Source organism: Eptatretus burgeri, chromosome 11, assembly GCF_056783735.1.
Source record: "Eptatretus burgeri isolate ZD-2024b chromosome 11, Ebu_testis_v1, whole genome shotgun sequence".
NCBI lineage: Eukaryota > Metazoa > Chordata > Myxini > Myxiniformes > Myxinidae > Eptatretus > Eptatretus burgeri.
Genome location: NC_140971.1, coordinates 26,341,920 through 26,358,725, shown reverse-complemented (window position 1 = coordinate 26,358,725; position 16,806 = coordinate 26,341,920). Strand labels below are relative to the sequence as shown.

General features: G+C 48.4%; 1 protein-coding gene across 4 annotated transcripts in view; it reads left to right on the top strand.

Annotated features, from left to right (window-relative positions):
• Positions 1 to 16,806, top strand: part of TAF1C (TATA-box binding protein associated factor, RNA polymerase I subunit C) — a 43,003-nt gene that overhangs the window by 7,959 nt on the left and 18,238 nt on the right. For 2 of the 4 annotated variants that reach the window (XM_085845651.1, XM_085845652.1), the window contains exons 5-6: positions 13,443 to 13,492; positions 13,822 to 14,054. In XM_085845651.1, coding sequence (XP_085701777.1) covers positions 13,443 to 13,492; positions 13,822 to 14,054 — 283 coding nt within the window. Of the gene's footprint in view, positions 1 to 13,442; positions 13,493 to 13,821; positions 14,055 to 14,153; positions 14,226 to 16,806 lie in introns of all 4 variants that reach the window. The other 2 variants (XM_085845650.1, XM_085845653.1) reach the window with 2 other exon arrangements.

The following is a 16,806-nucleotide window of genomic DNA, read 5'->3' as shown; positions in this document are numbered from 1 at the left end:
GGAGACACCGCATCTGGTTTGGATGCTTCTTAACACTGATGGGAAGGTCATTTCTGGTGCTTGCCACTGGTCAAGGTTACATCAAGGTGTTTAAGGTTAACAGCACAGGGTAAGTTTGAAATGATATTTACGATTAATAATGTTTGGGAGGAGGGGTGGGAGTGGGAGCTTTATGGGCTGTGAATTTTGTAATACGTATATTGTGGCGGTCCTGCGAAACCAGCACTCCCCCGAGGCAATGGCACACAACATGTAGCGGTTCTCGAGACAGTTATTACTCGCCAGAGGAGAGGTTATTGTATTTGGGTCCGTTTGTTTGTTTGTTTGTTTGTTTGTTTGTTTGTTTGTTTGTTTGTCTACATAGAACTTTGCTTGTCGGATTGTGATTAAATTTTTACCATCGGAGCGACTACTCATGTAGAATGTTTTATTGGTAATTATGACATCAGAGGTCACGTGGTGTGGCAGCCATGTTGGAAAAACGGGAAAAATTTGGATTTCTGTATCTCAAACCACACCAAGGAAAAAATTGAAACTTTGCACAGGGTGAGTACTCCTCATGAGAAATAAGTGTTAATTTTTTTTTTGACATCATAGGTATCATCATTATGTCATAATTGCATATGTAGAAAGCTACATCCGATCAGTATGAAAAAATTTGAGGGTCATCAAGGGATAAATTGGTCCACAGAAAAAAAACAAAAAAACATTGACATCAGTCACGTGATTCGGCAGCCATATTGTTTTTTGGGTTTTTTTTCAACAATGGCTGAACAGATTGAGGCAAAACTTTACATGTGTGACCACCTATCCATGAGGAACAAAACGTTCACACACATGTCATAGGTCACATGGTTTGTCAGCCATATTGGATTTACCTTAAAACCAATAAAAATCTCCAGAATGGCTGGACAGATTGAGGGGAAACTACACACAAATGTTCCCCAAGCTTTGGGGAACCATGAATAATTCCCCAAGCTTTTCTTCATGTAAAACCAGTGTATTCATGAATAAATTGGTATCACATGGTCTTGCAGCCATATTGGATTAAGCGAAAATCTTTAAAATGTATTTCTCTTGAACTGCTTCATCAATCGATGTGAAACTTTACAATTATGATCGAGTAGTGAGAGGGAATATATGGTTTGAATTTCAACCTGATTGGACACATGGTCTGACAGCCAGAATTATTTAATTTTTTTTGATTTGGGTTCCTTTTGGTTTGTTTTTTTTTTGTTTTTTTTTGAAATAAGAGGCTCACTTGGCTGTGCCTGGATGGGTTTGAAGGTCGAGGAGTAGCAGCTGAAATGCACATCCTATCCATGTGACCGATGACATCATATGTGTGAACCTTTTGTTCCTCATGGATAGGTGGACATATGTGTAGAGTTTCACACGTGTCTGTCTGTTCAGCCACTTCAGAGAAGATTTTTGAAGGTTAAAAAAAAAATATATATATATATATTGTTACGGCTGTGGAAATTCGCATTACACCATGAAGGGCCCGTAGGTGAGATATCTCTAAGTACATGTGTAGTTAGCCTAAATCCATTGTCTAGAGGGAATTTATGTGATTCATTCGGGCTGCGACGCTTTGAGATAGCCGTTTTTCTGTTCTATCTTTATTTTGAACCAACCACGTCGCAACTGCCATCACACAACAACCACCTTAACCACCACGCCAGCCATCGTCACCAACTACAACCACGCTCCAACCCTCAGCCAACAACAACAATGCCAACAGCCATGACCTTTACCTTAACAACTCAATCCCACAAACATCGTATCACCGTCATTCCCAAACGGCACCATAACCATCAAACCACCACCGATAAACCCTCCACCACCCTCACCTCTCTCCTTCTATGGCCATTCCCGCACCACCTGTGAACACTGAGCGTCGGGCTGTCTTGGGCTCGTTCAGCGGTACGCACCGAGCCGCGAGCGCAAATAGTGGCCTTTCCAAGGGATAATTCGGATCAAGAACGCTACACGCCCACTTCTGATCCGTCCAATTAGCAAGCGCGGAGCGGCTTGGCCCCGCCTCCAGGCGTGTCTGTGTGAAATCGATATATGCAAGTTCTAGGATCAGGGGAGGTTCACGCCCACTTTTCCTCCGTCCAATTCGCGAGCGTGGCACCGCCCCCGAGATCATCCTGATCCGGATATTTGCATATTGTTTTCTCCTGCCGGCCTATAAAACGGCGAGTGCAAGGCGAATCGTGGCAGTCGCAGTGTGTGTCGGCAGGTGCAGAGTGTGGCAGTGCAGAGTGTGGCAGTGCAGAGTGTGGCAGTGCAGAGTGTGGCAGTGCAGAGTGTGGCAGTAGCAGAGTGTGGCAGTAGCAGTGTGTGTCGGCAGGGGAGAGTGAGTCGAGTCATCGCTGTGGCATCGAGTTGGGTACTGCAGTCGGCTGAGGAGAGTTGCGGGAAGAGGAAAGGAGCTCGGGTCCGAGGCGAGAAGGTCGGCGACGAGGTCGCGGTGTGAGATCGCTCGTCGCGGGACCCAAGCCAGCCAGCCATTCTCCTCCCCCAGGGCATCAACAATTCCCCCTTTCCCCCACGCTGAGATACTGCAAAAAGGGGGCCCCGTTCCCACCCCACTCCAAACGCCGTGCCAATGAAACCCGCCAACGAGCACGGAGTCGGGGCACAGCCATGCGGCCACAGCTGCGGCTCGTCTGCCAACGCGACATGAGGACGCGGGTAGGACCCCCCCCCCCCCGGTCTCGCGGACCTGGCCGCTCCTTCAGGTCACGCGCGAATATTGGCCTACAGGCCTGTCTGCCCCCTTGTCTATGAGGGTGGCTTCTGTCCTTTGCTTTTGAGTAAATGTGTGTTGGCGCCATCTGTAAAGTAGAACTGTATAAGTGTTGCCTTGTGTACGCGTATTCGGTAGTAACTCTGCGTCATTGTTTCTTTTGTTTTAACTACTATATGTGCATTTTGACTGTTTGGCTGTATATGTGTGCTTTCCGTGTGTCGCGTAATAAATGTGCATTGTGTGAACTGTTTTCCCGTTTCGCTTCGTCTTTTCTTTATTTACCCTCCATCCTGCTTCACCTAAAGGGTTCGTAGTGGGCTTAACACGCCCGATAATTAATCGGAACCGTCGAGGCCGACGATAACACCGCTCGGTTATCACTGTAGCACGGAACGGACCGCTTAAGCGGTTTGTGTCCGGAGTCGGCCTGTGGCGTGGTGGGATCGCCCGGTCGACCATTCGTGCAGGTACTTAGGTAGATCGAATTTGGTGAGTGACCCTATCCTGCGCGGATGGGCAATTGGCACGATCGTTGTGAGGTTAAACCCCCACCAGTGACTAGCTCCCGGCGTTGGTCCGAGAGGGTCACGACTGAATTGTCCCTCCGGTGGGCGACGTGCCGCAATTCGAGTCACGTGGCCGTCCGCACGCCGGCGGGCGCGAATTCGCAACACTGGTGTCAGGAGTGGGATGAAAACTCTCCCGTCTCCAGCTAAATTCACGGCGAATCGGTTCAGGGGTGAGAGGAGCGACCCCCAATTCCCTCCAAATTACGAGCGATTTAAATTAACCCCTTACGAGAAATAAGATGGAGTCTCAAGGCGAGCAGGTGCCGGGGGTATTAGAAATGTATATGTGTCGTAATGTAGGATCCATGGCCCAGGATGGAAGTCCCGAGCAGGAAATGCTTAATGTGCAGGAGCAAACCCCCCCACAACTGAACCCAGAGCCCAAAATGGGCGCAGCAGCAGCAGCGGCTGCGGCATTTGACATTTCCCCTCCCCCTCTCCACCAAAACCCCCCCGATCCATGCCGAATCCGCTCAGCCGAGTGCACTCAAAATGATTTTGCAAGCCATAAACGAAATGAAAACAAAAATGGATGGAAATACGCAACAAATGAACGAAATGGATAAGAAAATTGAGACAAGCATGAATGAAATGAAAGTAAATGCGCAACAAGTGAAGGAAGAAATTAAAGAAATGTGGGGTGAGACGCAGAACATTGTCCAAAGCCTACAGGCGGGAATGAAGGCAATAGCAGGGGAGCTCAAAATGGCGACGCCACGTGTGGGAGCGAACGAGCTGGGAGGGAGTTCAACGGTTGTCAGGCCCGCAATGGAGGCGGGTGAGGACAAAATAATTCGGGAGACATGTTGGGCGAGACGCGTGGAGGTGACGGAAACTGTGACGGTGACGCAAGGGGAAAAACTAATCGGGGTGACGGAGACCGAAACGTATGAGACGAGACACGAGGTGACGACGGAAAGAATAAAATGTATAGAGACAAGGGAAATAGAGAGTGACTTTGACGGGATTGAAGACGAGCACACACACACAGAGTTAGTGGAGGATGATGAGGGGGAGCTGGCGGACTGTGTCGTGACCCGGTGCGAGCAGCTGGATAACCTCCTCCAGGAACGAGGGGAGGGAGTATGCCCCTTGAAGCGGTTTACGACCAGGTGGGTTCGGTCATGCCAAGCGGAATTGAGGGGAGGAGTGCTGCGAACGGGTGCACACGAAGCTTGGGGGGTATAGAGGCCCCGGAAACCCTTGGGGTGGCACAAATCCCCAGTGTGGTTGTCCCGGTGTGTGGTGCAAAGTGTGAGTGTGGCCCCGTGTGCGAGTGGTGTGGTGGCAAGTGTGCCGAAGAGCGTGCTTCCCAGCACGCCGTGTGTGAAAGGAGCACCGCAGGTGGAAATGACCATGTGTGCGCAGGAAACGGCACGCGTGTGCGAACAGCCGTGTGTGAATGAGGCACGGTGTGTGAGTGGGACACCATGGGCGAGTGCCCCCGCGTGTGAGTGGTATGATTTGTGTGAGGGAAATGGCACGAGTGAGTGAGCGGCCGAGTGTGAGGGAGACAGCGTGTGCAAGAGAGATGTCGGTCGGCATGCGTGAGCATGCAGCCGCGTCTCCCGGTGTGAATGTGATTGAATGGAGTGTGAGCGTCGTGACACGTAGGTGTGCGTGGGTGGAATGGCGACGACAACGGCGACATATGAGGAACGAAGGCCGGATAGCGGCCGTAGCTATTTTGGGAACCGTGCTGGGTTCACCCAGCGGCGAGCGCGAGGTTCGGGCCGTGCAACGCATGAGGCCTCCACGTGCTCGGCTGCGGGAGTGAAGCCCGGTCCGGACACGAGCGCGGTGAATGTCGCCAATCCCACGACGGACGAAGTTTAGGCAGGTTGACGAATTTGGACCGGACGGGTTCTCCACGCGGGCGTGTGTGTTAAGCTCCAAAGGGCAGAGCACATGTGTTCGCGTGGGGAACCCCTCGAGACGTGGGGCTTGTTTTTTTATGCGCAGGGTGACGTCATGGCTGCGTGTGTGGTTGGAATCCGGCAGGAGGGTGAATCCCTGCCGGATGGTACCGTCCAAGAGGGACGAGGGACGCGAACAGCTGCCATGACGTCACGCCAAAGGTGCGCGGCTGTGAATTGCCGCGCTGGTGCGCAGGTGCGAGTTGCCGCGCTGGTGCTGCGCATAAAAAAAAAAATAGCAGGCCTCACTTTCGGGTGAACAGGATTCCCCGGGCAAGGGGTGGAAGACCCCCTTGCCTGGGCACAGGATGGAACTAGTTAGGGGGAAGGGTTAGCTTAGCGAGACCAGCTCCATGGGGCAGGGGTAAGTCCTCATGGGGCCCATGGAATGGATTAGGTAGAGGGTTTTAGTTGAGATTTAGGAGGGGAAATGGATTTTCGAGATTTGAGGACAGAGAGAGACTTGTGGATGTGTAGAGGGGACGTAGTTTAGCTACGTAGTGTTAAAAGGAACGTGCTATAGTTTAAGGGACGATGTGGGAGCACGAGGTAGTTAGGGGAGGTAGTTAGAAGGATGGCAGAGTTCAGCGGTGTGTGTGTGTTGAAGAGTTGTGAGGTGAGTACATGATGAGTGAGTGAGGCCAGCGGGTCTGTGTGAATGGAGCGAATGGGGAATGCATGGTGCGATGAGTGATTGGGGGGCGGTGTGACTCCCGCCCAAGGGACCCCGGGGTCAGTGTAAAGTGAGTTAGCTAGGTTAGTTAAATTGACAAAATGGAAGTCGTTTTGCTGTTGGTGGGAGTGTAGACTCGATACCCATTGGGAGGGGTGCAGGAGCCCTGTTGACGGGTTGGGAGCGTGGCTGCGAAAGGTGAGTATCGCTGAGTGGGTACCCCGGGCACCAGGCTAGTCGGCCGTAGTAGGCCAAGGGCCCATGGGGGGCCGGGACAGCGTAGTGGGCACGGGTGCGCCCGCATGATGTGGGGGCCCGGGGCACTGTTAGCCGCGTGGGCAATGTTGTGGGCACGGGTGACCCTCGGAAAGGGGCCAGGGAAGCCAGCCTGCCACTTGAGCATTTCAGGGGAGTCGCCAGGGAGGGCACTCCCCGGTGTTTAGGGAGCTGGTAGGCTCGGAGGCAGTGTAGTGCCCGGGGGTGCCATTGTAGGAGAATCGGCAGAGGGTCGGCCTGCCAAGGGAGCCATGCGTCCCAGCCATGAGACCGTGTGAGGGCACGGAGAGAAAATTGGGGGGGCGAGACCCAAAATTGTAAGGACACCAACACGGGCGACGGGAATCTGGGTTGTTAGAACCAATAAATTAAGCAAGAGGCGCTTGTTGAAAGCTCCGGGGTAGTTTAAAGGTTAATGATTAGGAAGTGTACCCCTCCGCACCATTCATCCCTTCGCTCTCGTTGTGGGCCGCTGGACCCACTTTTGGTTTAAAGATCGCTGAAGTCTGGGGAGGCCATCCTGAGGCTTCGTTGGGCCTCGACACAGGACGCTAGCTCTCCCTTATTCCCCTCTGGGAAGGGAACGTAGGGGTTGGGAGTAGGCTCGGGGACGATAGGTTAGCCGAACAAGGACGATAAAGGGGGTTAGGGGACGAATTATAGTGGGAGGTATAGGAATAAAAAGAAAATAAAACAAAAAAATTAATTGGGGCTAAATTGGGTTTTTACAAATTAAGGGAGTGGGTATGGACAGTGACAGGCAAAGGCGATAGGTTGGGAGGGAGACAGGAAGGTAGGTCCGAGACCGCCTTCTGTGTGGCCAACACCACCGCACTCCCTCCATCAACCTGCACTGCACGGCGAGAGGCCGGCCAACTTCAGCAGCTTTTGTTTTGCTGCAAGGCCTGTACCGGCTGGATCGTCTGCAGCTGCTGTGCTTCAAGGGCCTGTGCCGGCCATTTCGTCTGCCGGCTCTGTTTGCCTGCAACGGCCTTGTTCTGCAGGCTGTGGTTGCCTGCTGCCTCTGCTATGCCTGCCCACTGCCCTCATCTACTTTTTGCCCCCGTTCAATTTTGCTTTACCCCCCCCCCCCGCCCTTGTTCATTGCCATGTGCGCCAGGATCGTCGCAACAGTTTGCAAGCTGCAGGGCTGCCCTATAGGCAGCCGCATCACGGGACCGCATTGGCGGCCCGTGCAACGTTGTTTGCTGCGTCAGATCGTCACGCGTACTGCAGGGACTGCCCTGTAGGCAGCCGCACAAGGAGACTGCATTTGCACAGCCCATGCGCCGTTGTTCGCTGCCCCCATTTAAAAGGGGGAGGCCTAGGACTGCGTGTGAGCAGCCGGCCATGTTCCCTGCCACCTGCATTGCTTGAGCCAGAGACTGCATGCGAGCAGCCTGGCTCCCTGCTAACTGCTTTTCTCTTTGCAGAGTCCATTGATCCTGGGCCATGGTTTAGTGTAAAATTTGTAAGTTAAGGTTAAGATGTACTGTACATATAAGTGCACCCCCGGCATGTCTGTCTAGCGCCGGCAATTTTATTTTAGTCGTCCGTATGAGTGGGTTTGTTTTGTTAGTTACTCAGCCCTCAGGTTATTTGTTTTGGGGACACGAATACCATGAATGTCGCACTCGGGGATCCGAAGGTAAAACGTACGAGGGGAGAACTACACATGATGGCACATGATAATTTGACGACTCGGGATGAGTCTGTAAAAAGGGGAGGGGGCAGTGTTATGGCTGTGGAAAGTCACATTACACCATGAAGGGCCCGTAGGTGAGATATCTCTAAGTACATGTGTAGTTAGCCCAAATCCATTGTCTAGAGGGAATTTATGTGATTCATTCGGGCTGCGACACTTTGAGATAGCCGTTTTTCTGTTATATCTTTATTTTGAACCAACCACGTCTCAACCGCCATCACACAACAACCACCTTAACCACCACGCCAGCCATCGTCACCAACTACAACCACGCTCCAACCCTCAGACAACAGCCACGACCTTTACCTTCACAACTCAATCCCGCAAACATCGCATCACAGTCATTCCCAAACGGTACCATAACCATCAAACCACCACCGATAAACCCTCCACCACCCTCACCTCTCTCCTTCTACGGCCATTCCCGCACCACCTGTGAACACTGAGCGTCGGGCTGTCTTGGGCTCGTTCAGCGGTACGCACCGAGCCGCGAGCGCAAATCGTGGCCTTTCCGAGGGAGAATTTGGATCAAGAATGCTGCACACCCACTTCTGATCCATCCAGTTAGCAAGCACGGAGCGGCTTGGCCCCGCCTCCAGGCGCGTCTGTGTGAAATCGATATATGCAAATTCTAGGATCAGGGGAGGTTCACGCCTACTTTTCCTCCGTTCAATTGGCGAGCGTGGCTCCACCCCCGAGGTCATCCTGATCCGGATATTTGCATGTTGTTTTCTCCTGCCGGCCTATAAAAATGCGAGCGCAAGGCGAATCGTGGCAGAGTGTGGCAGTAGCAGTGTGTGTGTCGGCAGTGGCAGAGTGTGGCAGTGCAGAATGTGGCAGTAGCAGTGTGTCGGCAGGGGAGAGTGAGTCGAGTCGTCGGTGTGGCATCGAGTTGGGTTCTGCAGTCGGCTGAGGAGAGTTGCGAGAAGAGGCAAAGGAGCTCGGGTCCGAGGCGAGAAGGACTGCGGTCGGCGACGAGGTCGCGGTGTGAGATCGCTCGTCGCGGGACCCAAGCCAGCCAGCAATTCTCCTCCCCCAGGGCATCAACAATTCCCCCTTTCCCCCATGCTGAGATAGTGCAAAAAGGGGGCCCCGTTCCCACCCCACTCCAAACATCGTGCCAACGAAACCCGCCAAGGAGCACGGAGTCGGGGCACAGCCACACGGCCACATCTGCGGCTCGTCCGCCAACGCGTCACGAGGGTGCAGGTAGGACCCCCCCCCCCCGGAATCGCGGACCTGGCCGCTCCTTCAGGTCACGTGCGCATATTTGTCTACAGGCCTGTCTGCCCCCTTGTCTATGAGGGTGGTTTCTTTCCTTTGCTTTTGAGTAAATGTGTGTTGGCGCCATCTGTAAAGTAGAACTGTATAAGTGTTGCCGTGTGTACGCGTATTCGGTAATAACTCTGCATCATTGTTTCTTTTGTTTTAGCTGCTATATGTGCATTTTGACTGTTTGGCTGTATATGTGTGCTTTCCGTGTGTCGCGTAATAAATGTGCATTGTGTGAACTGTTTTCCCATTTCGCTTCGTCTTTTCTTTATTGACCCTCCATCCTGCTTCACGTAAAGGATTCGTAGTGGGCTTAACACGCCCCATAATTAATCGGAACCGTCGAGGCCGACGATAACACCGCTCGGTTATCACTGTCGTATGGAACTGACTGCTTAAGCGGTTAGTGTCCGGAGTCGGCCTGTGGCGTGGTGCAATCGCCCGGTAAACCATTCGCGCAGGTACGTCGGTAGATCGAATTTGGCGAGCGACCCTATCCTGCGCGGGTGGGCAATTGGCACGATCGTGGTGAGGTTAAACCCCCACCCATGACTAGCTCCCGGCGTTGGTCCGAGAGGGTCACGACTGAATTGTCCGTCCGGTGGGCGACGTGCCGCGATTCGAGTCATGTGGCCGTCCGCACGCCGGCGGGCGCGAATTCGCAACAATATATATATATATATATATATATATATATATATATATATATATATATATATATATATATACATGGCTGCCGAATCACGTGACCGATGACGTCATCATTTTTTTTTTCTCTGGACCATTTTATCCCTAGATGACCATCAAAAATTTTCATACTGATCAGATGTCGCGTTCTACATATGCAATTATGATGTCGTAAAAGAATCACTTTTCCCCATGAGGAGTACTTGCCATGTGCCAAGGCTCAGTTTTTTCCTTGGTGCGGTTTCAGAGATGCAGAGGTCCAAATTTCTTTGATTTTTTTCTCCAACATGGCTGCCACACCACGTGACCGATGACGTCATAAATATCATTGAAACATTCTACATAAGTAGTCACTCCCAGGGTGAAAATTTCGTCTCAATCCAACAAGCGGTTGCGGAGAACAACACTAAAGTTCTGTGCGGACAAACAAACAGACCCAAATGCAATAACCTCTCCTTCGGTCTCTCTCTCGAGTGCAGCCTGTGGCTGCTGCTTGCATCATTGGTTGGGACTCGGCTATGCCGCTGATGCCGTGTCCCCCTTACCAGTACACTGGTATTCATTTTGCTGACCTCGGAAGGATGACAGGCTGAGTCAACCTCCTGGTGTATTTTAATTCAGCGGCCAACGGGGCTTGAACTCAGGACCCTAGGATCCTAAGCCGTCACCCTAACCACTAAGCCTACACCAGGCTCTCTCCTTCGGTGAGGGTAATAAGTATCTCAGAGTTCACTGAAACCTTCAGATCTGCTTTGACATGTTTGAAGGGGAACTAAAATGCTCAGACCACATCAATGCTAATCTATCCCTTGATACCCTACAAAATAGATGTTGTCTTTTTCCGATTTCCGAATTCATTAAGTGGGTAATTTTTTTGATTGAAAGTCAAAATCTTGTTCTTCTTCACGATTAGCTGTGACATCGCAACACGAAGTAGATCACCAGATCCGGACTGTATACGGGGTTACATCACGGTACGATTTAACTCCAACGGCGAATAATTTTCGAATTTCTACAAATTGAAGTATGCTGAGTCAATGCGTCCTATAGTAACACAAATCGAGATGGTTTCATGCTTCACCAATGGCTGAAAGATCCGAGGGTTGCCAGAAATTGGATGAGGTTTGTCCGAAATACCCCACGTGTGGATCGGGCCTGCAAAATGTTTGCTTTTGTGCTCGGAACATTTTACAGTTACTTAAAAATATATATCTATTTACCACCATCTATCATCTATTTATGGTGGAGAGAAAGTATGTGCTGTATGTATCATCTACTCCTCTGACAGGATTTGACCAAGGACGCAAAAACCTTCAGGGTCCCCTCCTTTATCCTCGACGCCCAGCACCACCTTCCCCTCCACAATCCCCCATCAACCATCACCACCACCACACACCTCCCCCCCTCCCCCCACTCAGGCAGAACATCGACACCTCACAGACACGAGGGTGGGACACGGACACAAATGGCATCTAGGGAAAGTATGAAAGGGGGACAATCCTGTAGCAAACAAGATACCAGGTCAGCCGACGACGGTGGACAAAGCATTCGTCACCCATTTGTTTGTTTTTTTTTTCAAGAAAATCTCATCAATTTGGCCTTGTCACACACCCAACTTGGCCACCAAATTTCATCCAAATCTGTCCATAATATTTTGAGATACCCTGCTCACAAACAGACAAACGGGTAAAAACCTCGCCGACAGAGGTAAAATGGTGATTATCTTTATTGATTAATTTTCTTCAATCTCAGCTGGCATGTCTGAGATTAATTACATGTATATATACACACAAATATCGTCGCCTCCAGCTAACTCCAAGAGGACAGCGCATCTAAGAAGATCATGATTGACAGTCGCTCCAGTACTTCTTACAGGATCCCATGCCCAATGTTGTCTTACCATACAAAGGACCGGGAACCCGGCGATCACGCAACAGATCTTAATTGGTTGGCTGAGTGGGACCAATTGTTGCGTAATCACTTCTTGTACTCTACAAACCCAATTAAACCTTGGTTAACCAACCCTCAGCTGCCTTATTTCACCATCAAAACAGACAGAATAAGTCAAGTCACTCAATGGATTCGAGTGCGAATGAAAATGTATACATATTTACAGAGTGGGCAAATTCACAATTATATATGTACAAGGAGGTTCACAGACATTTATTCACAGGCATGTATACATTCCCACTTGTCCTCGGATCCTTATCAGTCGCTTGTCAACTTTACTATAACCTGGCACCAACATGCACCTGGGGAAAAGAGAGATGGGGGAAGGGGCAAGGTAAAATGAGGGGATAAGTGAAAGAAGAAGATGGGGTCATGTGCCGTGCCCCAGCCTGCACACCTTGTACCAGCCCAGTTGAGCTCGCACCGCCCCATGGATCTGGCAGACAATCTTGCATCCATAACCCTCACGCTCCGCTCTCGGTCCCTCCTCTACGTCACCAATGCGCCGCCCTCTCCATGCGCCCAGTGATGCATCGTTCGCAGTGCGAACTCGCTGTTGGGGTTTTGTCTGGCTCGCACACCTCCATCGTTTCCAGTCGGGCCGGTTATGTAACCAGGCAGCGCAAGTGTAGCGACCGGACTTGATGCGAGGGTACACGAGAACAAGAGGTGAAGGAGGTGTGTGAATTATTAAATATAGGCATGAGAATGGGAGGAAAGATGAGTAGAAGAATGAAAGGTGGTGAAAGAGAAGAGAAGAGAACAGAAGAGAAGAGCGAGAACGAGTAAGCAAAGCGAAAGGAAAGACATAGAGGAAACCAGATAAGAAACCGCAAAGAGCTTTCATGTGTGCGAAAGAAGCTGGTTTCTCAAAATAATCTCTCATGTGCTGTGCACTCCACCTTTAATGGGGTCTCCCCCATTTGAGGCGGTTTCTGCAAACGTTTGCAAAGAGGGTTAAGAGCAGAGGGCACGGTCCCAGCGCTGATCTTCAGCGGAGAAAGTGTTTTTAATGTGCGATGCAAGAAATAGGTGTAGAAAATGATGTATAATAAGAAAATCGCAAAGCGTATCTGTTTACATAAATACAGTATACTTATAAGCTAAACGTAATACTATGAGATAACGAGGTTTAGTGTGCGTGCGTGCGTGCGTGCGTGTCTATACGAGATGTTTGTGTTGCCATTTTTCTCAAAGATGGCTCAATGGATATTTGTCAAACTTTGAGGTTGATCAGTGAGTGCCGGGGAGTGTTTTTTGGGGGATGGGTGCCATTGCCTTTAAAAAAAATAAATTCTATAGTGCCATTGCCTTTGTAGCTACCTGAAAGTGATATTAATTGATCCCCAGCCCCATTCCTTTGTGGGTGTAGGGAAGTGTTTTAGGCCCCTACAAAAAAATAGAAGAAGAAAAAAAATCAAAATTCGATTTCTTCCAAATGGCAACAGGAGTAGAATAGCAACTTTACAACAGCCAGGTGCCCCAGCTTGTTGTTGATAAAAAGGGGGGAAAAAAATTAGTTTGGTGATACTTCATTGCCTATCGGTTGAGTTGTAGAGAAAAATTTATGAATGACAGGATAGTAGTGAAATGGGCTCTCATTGACTAATAATTATCTGCACATTTTCCACAGCCAGGTGATGGAAGGCAGTGTGTGGTGATACCCAAATTGATGAAGAATGGGTAAGTAACTTGCATAAGAAACTTGGAGTTCTTTTACCAGGTGATATCTTTTGGAAAAATGTAATGCTTCTGAACAAAACCTCCGTTAACCCTCTTAACAGTAGGTTACTGTGTTTGTTCTCTCTCCTCTCTCCTCTCTCTTCTCTCTTCTCTCTTCTCTCTTCTCTCTTCTCTCTTCTCTCTTCTCTCTTCTCTCTTCTCTCTTCTCTCTCTCTCCCCTCTCTCTCCCCTCTCTCTCCCCTCTCTCTCTGTAGCTTAGGAATATTTTATATTTCTACAATTAGAAAATTTAAATCAATAATGCCCAACTTCTCATTACCTTTTTACAGTCGGTATGGTTGGCAGATGATCAAGCTTGCCAGACTATTAGGTACAGCTTTGCACGAGGTTCCCCCACGCTGCCTGTCGTCCCTGTTCAATGAAGACGTGCAGTCTGACATCACTGCTGGGTTTAATCAGCAGGAAACTGCCACTGGGGGCTCCCTGCAGTTTCAACAGTTGGAAGGACGACCTAACCACGGTGTTCTTGCATTTGCAACAGGAAGCGCCATGGACACCCTCGGTATATGTTGCAACAAATAATTTTCATAAAGTGTTTCCTTTTTTGTTTGTTTTGTAAAATACAATTTGTCCTTCTGGCCCCATTTTCTTTTGTGGCCAGATGCAGTCTTCTCTGCTCTGAGAGGTTGTCATCGAAAGCTGACGATACCTGCTCTGGAAGTCTTGCTTAATGGTTTTTCTTAATTGTTGATGTGTTTGTGCATCTCGTTTAGTGCCTTCGCCTGTGTTTTTGTGCTGAGTTTGTATGTCCTACATGCTATTGTAGTCCTCGTTCGGGTCTATTGTTGTATTTCCTCCCCTCCCTCTTTTCCTGTTTGTTCATTCGGCTGCTTGTTACTGTACTGTGCCCCACTGTTGGTGCACTGCTTTTTCCTCCTTTGTCGCCTCGCTCTTCCATGAGTCCTGAATAGTTCCCTCGATACTGAAGGAAGACAGAGGTTTAAATGTTTTCACCCCTGTTTGTCTGTCTGTGAGCAGGATATCTCAAAGTTATTGACAGATTCAGACTAAACTTGGTGGACAGATTGCGCGTGTGACAAAGACAAATTGATTGAAATGTTTGTTTTTTTTTTTTTTCCGGATCCGGATCCGGATCTTCAACAAAATCGAGTGATTCTTCACAAACGATATCTCAAAAAGTTGTGGACGGATTATAACAAAACCAGGTGGATGAGTTGGGGAGGTGAGGAGAACAAGCCAATTTCATTTTGATTTAGGTCCGGAATGCAGATCCGGCCTATCGGTGGGATGCAAAACGTAAACTGTTCAGCCTGGTGGAGGTATGTGCTCTCCCGAGTGACGCTATAGTTAACTATGAAATCCAAGTACTCACCCAACTTACAGGCTTAATGTTATTTTGGAGACTAAGATTTAGGAGATAAAAGTGCATCTGCTTTTTGTGTGTCGTTTTACCTGGTTTTACATCATCACATCACAACTACAGCAAAATATTGGAGATAAATCTCGATGAGATGATATGTACAAATGGACAAAGCACAGCACAAAGTATTTCAAGTACCTGGAAAGCTTTTGCAGAGTTTTATTTGGGTACCAAGCCTTCAAGACTGGGTAACCTATTGTTTTTGTTGTTTCTTTTTATATTTTTCTTCCGCCGGCAAATTATGGGGTTTTTACGCTTTAAAATTCATTTTCTCAGCAAACATAAATCTGATCGATGCTAAATTTTCACCATAGTATGTATCCTTTTTGATAGCATACTTGATTTGATAGCAACTCCCCCCCTCCTCTCTCGCCCCTCTCTCTCTCTGCAAATGTATTCACAAATGTCTACCAAGCACAACAATTAATTCAAACCTTGGGAAAAAACAGCTTTCAAACCCTTGGGAAACAGCTCTTTCCCTTGGGAAAATTCAAACCTTGGGATTAATTAATAATTTGAACAATTAATTCAAACCTTGGGAAAAACCAGCTTTCAAACCTTGGGAAACGGCTGAAACTGATGAAGAACGATATCAAACCTTGAAAAGGCACATACTCAGGTCCCCAGCGTCGATTGTGACGTCATACCAAATGAAGAAGAAGAATTGTGGCGTCAATCGTGCAAAATTAAATAAATAAATAAACAAATAAATATTAATTGTGACATCATCCGTGATGTCATAGCACCGTGTCTTGTCATTGGGTGACAGATAAATGGCTGTAACTTGGGAACCGCTTGTCCGATTAATATCAATCCTTGAAAAGGCGCATCCTCAGGTCCCCAGCGTCGATTGTGACATCATACCAAGCGAAGAAGAAGAAGAATTGTGACGTCAATCATGCAAAAAAAAACACAACATTAATTGTGATGTCATTCGTGATGTCAGAGCACCGTGTCTTGTCATTGGTTGACATAAATGGCCGTAACTTGGGAACCGCTTGTCCGATTAATATCAAACCTTGAAAAGGCACACACTCAGGTCCCCAGCGTCGATTGTGACGTCATACCAAACTAAGAAGAAGAAGAATTGTGACGTCAATCGTGCAAAAAAAAGCAAAATGAATAAACATTAATTGTGACGTCATTCGTGATGTCATAGCACCGTGTCCTGTCATTGGTTGATAGACGTTATTGGTTGACAGACAATATATAGGTCGTTATTGGTTGACAGACATTGGTCATTGTATCGCGTTATTCTTTTTATTACTGCCAATTATTGTGCTATTCTTATTCTTATTCTTATTAATATGCTGTTATCATTATTCTGAGATATCGTTTGGAAAAAATGGCATGATAAGGTGGAACGACACTTCAGCTGCAATATATACACCCTTCCAACACTGAAAAAGCAATAAAATGGCCGTAACTTGGGAACCGCTCGTCCGATTAATATCAAACCTTGAAAAGGCACATCCGCGGGTCCCCGACAATATTCCTGGCAAGTTTCAATCAGATCGGACCAGTGGTTGTCGAGAAACTGCGGTCACAGACACACACACACACACACACACACACACACACACACACACACACACACACACACACACACACACACACACACACACACACACACACACACACAGATTGCTGGAATTGTATGTATATGTGTATGTATGTATATATATATATATATATATATATATATATATATATATATATATATATATATATATATACATATGTCCTATAGGAGTTTTTCATCGTGATTTCTGATCTGACAATGTTTTTTCACAATACTCGTTCTGTAAAATTAAAAAAAACAAACCTCTTTGGGAACGCCCCTAAAAATTCTGCCGAAATCTACTGAACGACG